General features: G+C 42.5%; 1 protein-coding gene across 1 annotated transcript; it reads left to right on the forward strand.

Annotated features, from left to right (window-relative positions):
• Positions 1–8,954: 8,954 nt before the first annotated feature.
• On the forward strand, positions 8,955–10,727 carry LOC137960329 (shikimate O-hydroxycinnamoyltransferase-like). Its single transcript, XM_068807921.1, has 2 exons — positions 8,955–9,615; positions 9,699–10,727. The coding sequence occupies exons 1-2, from the start codon at positions 9,178–9,180 to the stop codon at positions 10,590–10,592; spliced, it is 1,332 nt and encodes a 443-aa protein (XP_068664022.1). The 5' UTR covers positions 8,955–9,177; the 3' UTR covers positions 10,593–10,727.
• The last annotated feature ends 593 nt before the right edge of the window (positions 10,728–11,320 follow it).

Below are 11,320 nucleotides of genomic sequence, written 5' to 3' on the forward strand. Positions count from 1 at the left end.
AGTCAGGACGAACTTGGGAGGAAAGGGGGAGAAGAGAGTTAAGACGAACTTGAGAGGAAAGGGGAGACATTTATAGTTTTATAATGCCCTTCGGGTGAAGAGAGAGTTTAGATATCGATTTTCAAGAGAAGGGACAAGAGAATTAGGACGAACTTGGGAGAAAAGGGGGAGGAGAGTAAGGACGAACTTGAGAGGAAAGGGTGCTACTTATAGTTTTATAATGCCCTTCGGGTGAAGAGAGAGTTTAGATATCTATTTTCAAGAGGAGGAAGAAGAGAGTTAGGACGAACTTGGGAGGAAAGGGGGAGGAGAGTTAGGACGAACTTGGGAGGAAAGGGGGAGAAATGAATTAGGAGGACGAACTTGGGAGGGAAGGGGGAGAAGAGAATTAGGAGGATGAATTTGGGAGGAAAGGGGAGCTGTTTATAGTTTTATAATGCCCTTCGGGTGAAGAGAGAGTTTAGATATCGATTTTCAAGAGAAGGTAGAAGAGAGTTAGGACGAACTTGGGAGGAAAGGGGGAGAAGAGAGTTAGAAGGACGAACTTGGGAGGAAAGGGGGAGAAGAGAGTTAGAAGGACGAACTTGGGAGGAAAGGGAGAGACGAGAGTTAGGAGGACGAACCTGGGAGGAAAGGGGGAGAAGAGAGAGTTTAGATATCGATTTTCAGGAGAAGGGAGAAGGGTGTTAGGACGAACTTGGGAGGAAAGGGGGAGGAGAGTTAGGACGAACTTTAGAGGAAAGGAGAGCTACTTATAGTTTTATATTGCCGTTCGGGTGAAGAGAGAGTGTAGATATCGATTTTTAAAAGAAGGGAGAAGAGAGTTAGGACGAATTTGGGAGAAAAGGGGGAGAAGAGAGTTAGGACGAACATGAGTGGAAAGGAGAGCTATTTATAGTTTTATAATGCCCTTCGGGTGAAGAGAGAGTTTAGATATCGATATTCTAGAGAAGGGAGAAGAGAGTTAAGACGAACTTGGGAGGAAAGGGGGATAAGAGAGTTAGGACGAACTTGAGAGGAAAGGGGAGCTATTTATAGTTTTATAATGCCCTTCGGGTGAAGAGAGAGTTTAGATATCGATTTTCAAGAGAAGGGAGAAGAGAGTTAGGACGAACTTGGGAGGAAAGGGGGAAAAGCTAGTTAGGACGAACTTGAGAGGAAAGTGGGAGCTATTTATAGCTTTATAATGCCCTTCGGGTGAAGAGAGAGTTTAGATATCGATTTTCAAGAGAAGGGAGAAGAGAGTTAGGACGAACTTGAGATGAAAGGGGAGCTATTTATAGTTTTCTAATGCCCTTCGGGTTAAGAGAGAGTTTAGATATCGATTTTCAAGGGAAGGGAGAAGAGAGTCAGGACGAACTTGGGAGGAAAGGGCCAGAAGAGAGTTAGGACGAACTTGAGAGGAAAGGGGAGTTATTTATAGTTTTATATTGCCCTTCGGGTGAAGAAAGAGTTTAGATATCGATTTTCAAGAAAAGGGAGAAGAGAGTTAGGACGAACTTGGGAGGAAAGGGGGAGAAAAGTAAAGACGAACTTGAGAGGAAAGGGCAGCTACTTATAGTTTTATAATGCCCTTCGGGTGAAGAGAGAGTTTAGATATCTATTTTAAAGAAAAGGAAGAAGAGAGTTAGGACGAACTTGGGAGGAAAGGGGGAAGACAGAGTTAGGAGGACGAACTTGGAAGGAAAGGGGGAGAAGAGAGTTAGGCCGAACTTGAGCGGACAGGGGAGCTATTTATAGTTTTATAATGCCCTTCGGGTGAAGAGAGAGTTTAGATATCGATTTTCAAGAGAAGAGAGAAGAGAGTTAGGACGAACTTGGGAGGAAAGGGGGAGGAGAGTTAGGACGAACTTGAGAGGAAAGGGGAACTACTTATAATTTTATAATGCCCTTCGGGTGAAGAGAGAGTGTAGATATCGATTTTCAAGAGAAGGTAGAAGAGAGTTAGGACGAACGTGAGAGGAAAGGGGAGCTATTTATAGTTGTATAATGCCCTTCGGGTGAAAAGAGTGTTTAGATTTCGATTTTCAAGAGAAGGGAGAAGAGAGTTAGGACAAACTTTGGAGGAAAGGGGGAGAAGAGAGTTAGGACAAACTTGAGAGGGAAGAGGAGCTATTTATAGTTTTATAATGCCCTTCGGGTGGAGAGAGTGTTTAGATATCATTTTTTAAGAGAAGGGAGAAGAGAGCTAGGTCGAATTTGGGAGGAATGGGGGAGAAGAGTTAGGACGAACTTGAGAGGACGGGGGACCTATTTATAGTTTTATAATACCCTTCGGGTGAAGAGAGAGTTTAGATATGGATTTTCAAGGGAAGGGAGAAGAGAGTCAGGACGAACTCGGGAGGAAAGGGGGAGACGAGAGTTAGGACGAACTCGGGAGGAAAGGGGGAAAAGAGAGTTAGGACGAACTTGAGAGGAAAGTGGGAGCTATTTATAGCTTTATAATGTCCTTCGGGTGAAGTGAGAGTTTAGATATTGATTTTCATGAGAAGGGAGAAGAGAGTTAGGACGAACTTGGGAGGAAAGGGGGAGAAGAGAGTTAGTACGAACTTGAGAGGAAATGGGAGTTACTTATAGTTTGATAATGCCCTTCGGGTGAGGAGAGAGTTTAGATATCAAAGTTCAAGAGATGGGAGAATAGAGTTAGGACGAACTTGGGAGGAAAGGGGGAGAATAGAGTTAGGAGGACGAACTTGGGAGGAAAGGGGGAGAAGAGAGTTTGGACGAACTTGAGAGGAAAGGGGAGCTATTTATAGTTTTATAATGCCCTTCGGGTGAAGAGAGCGTTTAGATGTTGATTTTCAAGAGAAGGGAGAAGAGAGTTAGGACGAACTTGGGAGGAAATGGGGAGAAGAGAGTTAGGACGAACTTGAGAGGAAAGGGGAACTATTTATAGTTTTATAATGCCCGTCGGGTGAAGAGAGAGTTTAGATATCGATTTTCAAGAGAAGGGAGAAGAGAGTTAGGACGAACTTGGAAGGAAAGGGGGAGGAGAGTTAGGACAAACTTGAGAGGAAAGGGAGCTATTTTTAGTTTTATAATGCCCTTCGGGTGAAGAGAGAGTGTAGATATCGATTATCAAGATAAGGGAGAAGAGAGTTAGGACGAACTTGGGAGGAAAGGGGGAGAAAAGAGTTAGGACGAACTTGAGAGGAAAGGGGAGCTATTTATAGTTTTATAATGCCCTTCGCGTGAAGAGAGAGTTTAGATATCGATTTTCAAGAGAAGGGAGAAGAGAGTTAGGACGAACTTGGGAGGAAAGCGGGTGAAGAGAGTTAGGACGAACTTGAGAGGAAAGGGAAGCTATTTATAGTTTTATAATGCCCTTCGGGTGAAGAGAGAGTTTAGATGTTGATTTTCAAGAGAAGGAAGAAGAGAGTTAGGACGAACTTGAGAGGAAATGGGAGCTATTTATAGTTTTGTAATACCCTTCGGGTGAAGTGAGAGTTTAGATATCTATTTTCAAGGGAATGGAGAAGAGAGTCAGGACGAACTTGGGAGGAAAGGGGGAGAAGAGAGTTAGGACGAACTTGAGTGGAATGGGGAGCTATTTACAGTTTTATAATGCCCTTCAGGTGAAGAGAGAGTTTAGATATCGATTTTCGAGAGAAGGGAGAAAAGAATTAGGACGAACTTGGGAGGAAAGGGGGAGGAGAGTAAGGACGAACTTGAGAGGAAAGGGGAGGTACTTATAGTTTTATAATGCCCTTCGGGTGAAGAGAGTCTTTAGATATCGATTTTCAAGAGAAGGAAGCAGAGAGGTAGGACGAACTTGGGAGGAAAGTGGGAGAAAAGAGTTAGGATGACGAACTTGGGAGGAAAGGGGGAGAAGAGAATTAGGAGGATGAACTTGGGAGGAAATGGGGAGAAGAGAATTAGGAGGACGAACTTGGGAAGAAATGGGGAGAAGAGAGTTAGGACAAACCCTAGAGGAAAGGGGAGGTCTTTGTAGTTTTATAATGCCCTTCGGGTGAAGTGAGAGTTTAGATATCGATTTTCAAGACAAGGGAGAAGAGAGTTAGGACGAACTTGGGTGGAAAGGGGGAGAAGAGAGTTAGGAGGACGAACTTGGGAGGAGAGGGGGAGAAGAGAGTTAGGTCGAACTTGAGAAGAAAGGGGAGCTATTAATAGTTTTATAATGCCCTACAGGTGAAGAGAGAGTTAAGATATCGACTTTCAAGGGAAGGGATAAGAGAGTCAAGACGAACTTGGGAGGAAAGGGGGAGAAGAGAGTTAGGAAGAACATGAGAGGAAAGGGGTGTTATTTATAGTTTTATAATGCCCTTCAGGTAAAGAGAGAGTTTAGATATCGATTTTCAAGAGAAGGGAGAACAGAGTTAGGATGAACTTGGGAGGAAAGAGGGAGGAGAGTAAGGATGAACTTGAGAGGAAAGGGGAGCTACTTATAGTTTTATAATGCCCTTCGGGTGAAGAGAGAGTTTAGATATTGATTTTCAAGAGAAAGGAGAAGAGAGTTAGGACGAACTTGGGAGGAAAGGGGGAGAAGAGAGTTAGGAGGACGAAATTGGGAGGAAACGGGGAGAAGAGAGTTAGTACGAACTTGAGAGGAAAGGGGAGTTACTTATAGTTTTATAATGCCCTTCAAGTGAAGTGAGAGTTTAGATATCGATGTTCAAGAGAAGGGAGAATACAGTTAGGACGAACTTGGGAGGAAAGGGGGAGAATAGAGTTAGGAGGACGAACTTGGGAGGAAAAGGGGAGAAGAGAGATAAGAGGACGAACTTGGGAGGTAAGGGGGAGAAGAGAGTTTGGACGAACTTGAGAGGAAAGGGGAGCTATTTATAGTTTTATAATGCCCTTCGGGTGAAGAGAGCGTTTAGATATCGATTTTCAAGAGAAGGGAGAAGAGAGTTACGACGAACTTGGGAGGAAATGGGGAGAAGAGAGTCAGGACGAACTTGAGAGGAAAGGGGAACTATTTATAGTTTTATAATGCCCTTCGGGTGAAGAGAGAGTTTAGATATCGATTTTCAAGAGAAGGGAAAAGAGAGTTAGGACGAACTTGGGAGGAAAGGGGAAGGAGAGTAAGGACGAACTTGAGAGGAAATGGGAGCTACTTGTAGTTTTATAATGCCCTTCGAGTGAAGAGAGACTTTAGATATCGATTCTCCAGAAGGGAGAAGAGAGTTAGGACGAACTTGGGAGGAAAGGGGAGAAGAGAGTTAGGAGGACGAACTTTGGTGATAAGGGGGAGAAGAGAGTTAGGATGAACTTGAGAGGAAAGGGGAGCTATTTATAGTTTTTTAATGCCCTTCGGGTGAAGAGAGAGTTTAGATATCGATTTTCAAGAGAAGGGAGATGAGAGTTTGGACAAACTTAGGAGGAAAGGGGGAGAAGAGAGTTTGGACGAACTTGAGAGGAAAGGGGAACTATTTATAGTTTTATAATGCCCTTCGGGTGAAGAGAGAGTTTAGATATCGATTTTCAAGAGAAGGGAGAAGTGAGTTAGGACAAACTTGGGAGGAAAGGGAGAGAGGAGAGTTAGGACGAACTTGAGAGGAAAGGGGAGCTACTTATAATTTTATAATGCCCTTCGGGTGAAGAGAGAGTTTAGATATCAGTTTTCAAGGGAAGGGAGAAGAGAGTCAGGACGAACTTGGGAGGAAAGGGGGAGAAGAGAGTTTGGACGAACTTGAGAGGAAAGGGGAGCTATTTATCGTTTTATAATGCCCTTCAGGTGATGAGAGAGTTTAGATATCGATTTTCAAGGGAAGGGAGAAGAGACTCGAGACGAACTTGGGAGGAAAGGGGGAGAAGAGAGTTAGGCCGAACTTGAGAGGAAAGGGGAGCTATTTATAGTTTTATAATGCCCTTCGGGTGAAGAGAGAGTTTAGATATCGATTTTCAAGAGAAGGTAGAAGAGAGTTAGGACGAATTTGGGAGGAAAGGGGGAGAAGAGAGTTAGGATGAACTTGAGAGGAAAGGGGAGCTATTTATAGTTTTATAATGCCCTTCGGGTGAAGAGAGTGTTTAGATATCGATTTTCAAGGGAAGGGAGAAGAGAGTCAGGACGAACTTGAGAGAAAAGGGGAGCTATTTATAGTTTTATAATCCCCTTCGAGTGAAGAGAGAGTTTAGATATCGATTTTCAAGAGAAGGGAGAAGAGAGTTAGGACAAACTTGGGAGGAAAGGGGGAGGAGAGTAAGGACGAACTTCAGAGGAAAGGGGAGCTACTTATAGTTTTATAATGCCCTTCAGGTGATGTGAGACTTTAGATATTGATTTTCAAGGGAAGGGAGAAGAGAGTTAGGACGAACTTGGGACGAACTTGAGCGGAAAGGGGACTATTTATAGTTTTATAATGTCCTTCGTGTGAAGAGAGTTTAGATATCGATTTTCAAGAGAAGGGAGAACAGAGTTAGGACGAACTTGGGAGGAATGGGGGAGAGGAGAGTTAGGACGAACTTGAGAAGAAAGGGGAGCTATTTATAGTTTTATGATGCCCTTCGGGTGAAGAGAGAGTTTAGATATCGATTTTCAAGGGAAGGGAGAAGAAAGTCAGGACGAACTTGGGAGGAAAGGGGGAGAAGAGAGTTAGGACGAACTTGAGAGGAAAGGGGAGCTATTTATAGTTTTATAATGCCCTTCGGGTGAAGAGAGAGTTTAGATATCGATTTTCATGGGAAGGGAGAAGAGAGTCGGGACGAACTTTGGAGGAAAGGGGGAGAAGAGAGTTAGGACGAACTTGAGAGGAAAGGGGAACTATTTATAGTTTTATAATGCCCTTCGGGTGAAGAGAGAGCCTAGATATCGATTTTCAAGAGAAGGGAGAAGAGAGTTGGGACGAACTTGGGAGGATAGGGGGAGAGGAGAGTTAGGACGAACTTGAGAGGAAAGGGGAGTTGTTTATAGTTTTATAATGCCCTTCGGGTGAAGAGAGAGTTTAGATATCGATTTTCAAGGGAAGGGAGAAGAGAGTCAGGACGAACTTGGGAGGAAAGGGAGAGAAGAGAGGTAGGACGAACTTGAGAGGAAAGGGGAGCTATTTATAGTTTTATAATGCACTTCAGGTGAAGAGAGAGTTTAGATATCGATTTTCAAGAGAAGGGAGATGAGAGTTAGGACGAACTTGGGAGGAAAGGGGGAGGAGAGTAAGGACGAACTTGAGAGGAAAGGGGAGCTACTTATAGTTTTATAATGCCCTTCGGGTGAAGAGACTTTAGATATCGATTTTCAAGAGAAGGGAGAAGAGAGTTAGGACGAATTTGGGAGGAAAGGGGGAGAAGAGAGTTAGGAGGACGAATTTGGGAGGAAAGGGGGAGAAGAGAGTTAGGAGGACGAATTTGGGAGGAAAGGGGGAGAAGAGAGTTAGGACGAACTTGGGAGAAAAGATGAGCTATTTATAGTTTTATAATGCCGGGTCGTAAATTTTCTTATTTATCAATGTCACCTCTTGGGTTTCATTTTTCCTTGTTTGGGTTTGAGGTCTTATTCTAATAGATTTTTACGTTGTATAAATTAATTATAAATTAATAATATAGTTATATAAAATTAAAAATCATTAATTTAATTAATTCTAAAAAGAATAATTAAACAAAAATACTTGATCATTTTAATAATATTTTAATTAATATTCTTAAATCACTAATTTAATAAAATAAATAAATAAATATAATATTTCTTTATAACATTAGATAGAATGTAATATAAATTAATAATATATTTCAAAGAAATAAACTTATTAGTTTAATTAATTATAAAAAATAAAATAATTAAACCAAAATACTTAATAATGAACCAAATTAATAATGAGTAAGAGTGTCAAGACAGGCACTAATGTGTCGTAATCTAATTTACTTTCACTTATATCCTGAGACGCAGCCTTTTGTTGGTGACAAAGTGAAGACCATCCACCCACATAATTGACTATACTTATCCTTTTTATCACCACCTGAACAAAGAGCAAACCCATCTAGGACCTAATCCACAGGATACCCTCCTTATAGAATAGAAGAAGCTTGAATGGTGGAATGAGTTGTGGTAGGACGGTTCCATCGAGACCCACTCTCTCACCTAACCAAGTCTTAGTGCTCAATGCCAGCGACCTCAGCCTTCTCCACCTTTCTCCAAATACGAATAAAATAGAATATATTCAAAAGTGGGGAAAAGTATTCGAATATTCTAATCAATTGGGGGGAAAGATGTATTTTCATTCACATATTTGGCAAACGTGGAGGGCGATGGGTCTCAAATGCGTTGGGTGGCTCAGACTTTATTAGCAGGATCTGAATTTTCAGGTCTGTTCAGATTGAGTTAGTTGGAGCCATAAAATGGTGTCAGAGCTATTAACTTTGTACCTCCCCTTCTGGTTTTGTACTAATATCGTCTTTATGAGCACCATCTGAGACGGTTGAGGCTTCTGGATGTAAAGACTTAAGTGTAATTTTGTTATCCTTAAGTCACTTAATTAACTTAAATAAACCTGGTTATTAAGGCTGTGCTTCAGTAGCTTATCCCATCAAGCTAGAAGAGAAGGGGGATTAGAGAGATTATTGTCTTCTTTTTTCTCATCAATTTTCATAGGAAATACTAAGCAAAATGGAAGATAACTCTCTCTCTTATCCATGAATTTGTGGCTAAATAGTGGGTTTACTATAACTCATCCGTATCTTCTCCGACTCTGGTTGGTGGTAGTAAATGATCGAAAGAGGGTAATGAATAAATTAGAGTGTCATTGATATAATTAATTTATAATTTTTGTCTCTGGATCGAACTAAGTTGTCAATAGATATGAATAAATTGGAATGTCATTCGTATAATTAATTTATGATTTTTGTCTCTATTTTTTATATTATTTTAGCATCTATAAATAAAATTGGTGGCTGCTTCTCCTTCTCTCCGTATAATCCTATTTATCATGGAATCCAAAGGCAAGACGTCAACTTCTGGCTTTGAATTCAAAAGCTATATATCTCTGATTCAAACCTGGTTTGTGGTAGATGTTCTGAGACGTGTCACAGCAGGTGTAATCGTCTAAGATTTAATTCAGATACATCTCCACCAACACCTATGGTAGTGAAGCCAGACTACCAGTTCACGCGATAAAGCTTATTAATGGCTAAGCTTGATTTCACATTCCAACATCTCCGCCGGCGTGAAGGACTCTCTCTATAAGTTGAGTTTCTTCTCGGCCAGTAAGGTATCCTCACTCCACAATGGCTGAAAATGGAGGACAAGAGAGACTGATCGTAAAGTTGAGGGAATCCTCTACAGTCCGCCCCGCAGAGGAGACTCCGAAACGAAGGTTGTGGATTTCCGACGTCGATATGTGGAGTCGCAGATACTCGTTAGCCGTCTACTTCTTCAGGCCTAATGATTCTTCAAAACCCGTCGATGCTAATGTTCTGAAAAAATCCCTGAGCAAGGCCCTGGTGCCATTCTATCCTCTCGCTGGTAGATTGAGCAGAGACGAAACTGATAGGATCGAAATCAACTGTAATGAAGAAGGAGCTCTCTTTGTGGAAGCTGACACCGATTCCTGTTTAGATGACATCTGCGGTTCTGTATCCAGAGCGGAACTCAGGAAACTCATACCAGACGTCAAGGACACCTACACAGGCGACGTCTCCTTTTTTCATCTCTTTATGGTTCAGGTCCGTATATTTTTTCCTTTTTCTTAATGGTTTCAAGTTTCTTTTCGGGATACGCGGCGTGATCTTCTGGTGTGGGTGCGTAGGTGACTCGCTTTAAAAGTGGAGGAGTTACAGTCGGCACTGCAGTTCACCACTTTGTGACGGATGGTTACTCCGGCCTGCATTTTATCAATCATTGGGCGGACATCGCTCGCCTGGGCTGTGCTGAGCTTGTTGTTGAACCCTACATCGACCGGACGGCCCTCCGCCCGCGAGATCCACCCACGCCGTCATACCCGCACGTCGAACTCCAGCCACCCCCCACTCCCATCAATGTCCTCCCGGAACAAACAGGTCCTTTAATGGCATCCTCCTTCAAGCTCACACGCGAGCAGCTGAACCTCATCAAGTTGAAAGCTTCCTCGGAGGAAAACAAATCGACGCGGCGGCCATACACTACTACCTACGAGGCCCTCGCTGCCCATATCTGGCGCTGTGCATGTATTGCCAGAGACCTACCAGATGAGCAGGAGAGCAAGATATACCTCGCCGTTGACGGTAGGAGCCGATTCCGGCCGCCGCTTGCCCCTGGGTTCTTCGCCAATCCCATATTTAGAGCCGCTACGATCGCCAAAAGCGGTGACATTGTGTCTCGGCCATTGTCATACGCTGCAGGAGAGATAAAGAAGACGCTGGAGAAGATGAACGAAGATTACTTGAGGTCATATCTGGACTACGTGAGAGAGAAACTGGTGCCGAACCAGGGGCCTATGCCGGGCGAGGGGTACCCCAACTTGGCTGTGAATAGCTGGGCGAGGCTGCCGTTATATGGCGCCGATTTCGGCTGGGGGCGACCATTGTTGGTTGCGCCAGCGGTGGACAGCAACGACGGGAAGTGCTACGTCGTGCCGAGTCCAGACGACGGTGACGTGTCTTTGGCGATGACATTATTGCCGCAGCACATAGGTCGCTTCGAAGAGTTACTTTATGATATCTGAAGAACTGGTTCCCAGAGCACGGAAAAACGCAAAGAGGAGAGCCATAAATTTGCAACGATAATATTAGGACAAAAACGTAAATGGCCCAGACAATCCATTTTCCCCCATGAAATAATATCTATTTTTTCTCTGTCACCATCTATCTCAATCGTTTCTCTCTTCTTTGGAATCTGAATCACACGCCATCTTGTCAGTGATTTCATCCATATAATCTTCTCAAAAACAGGTGAGTGATTCTTTGGTTTTTGTTTAGAAGAATACTGGTTTCCTAAATCTTCCGTAACTTAATCACAGAAGAGCAAAGAGGATGATTCGAAGTTGTCGGTGAATTCGGCGACAATTACGGAACGACGAGGGATGATCGGTGTATTAGAAAAAACCTTAATCTTAAATTCTAATTCAGAATTTATATACTACCACAATATTACAATTGGGATACATACCTGTACGATATAAATTGATAATTGGTTTTGTGATTTTTCTCAACTAAATCTCCTTAGTTCCTCAATATGACCTTCTTTCTCTTCTTCGGAGAAGGAAAACTATGTGTGATTTAGTATATTACAGACCATAACTATAATGTCTCCTGATTCTTATAATTTCCTATGGTATCTAATTAATTGACCCATATTCATGGCCCATATTCTTCAATGGGTTTAACAAAATTAGATCACTTAATTTCAACTCATTCCATTAAATAGTAAATATAATTAAATAATAAATATATT

Source organism: Aristolochia californica, unplaced genomic scaffold, assembly GCF_029961685.1.
Source record: "Aristolochia californica isolate CCGP_79_NKW_82.1479 unplaced genomic scaffold, dmAriCali1.0.hap1 SCAF_3, whole genome shotgun sequence".
In the NCBI taxonomy this organism is placed as follows: Eukaryota; Viridiplantae; Streptophyta; class Magnoliopsida; order Piperales; family Aristolochiaceae; genus Aristolochia; species Aristolochia californica.

Excerpts from the sequence above, each read along its gene's own strand:
- LOC137960329 (XM_068807921.1), top strand. The coding sequence starts at position 9,178 with ATGGCTGAAAATGGAGGACAAGAGAGACTGATCGTAAAGTTGAGGGAA. Across the intron at positions 9,616-9,698 it reads TTCATCTCTTTATGGTTCAG|GTGACTCGCTTTAAAAGTGG; the intron begins GTCCGTATATTT and ends GTGGGTGCGTAG.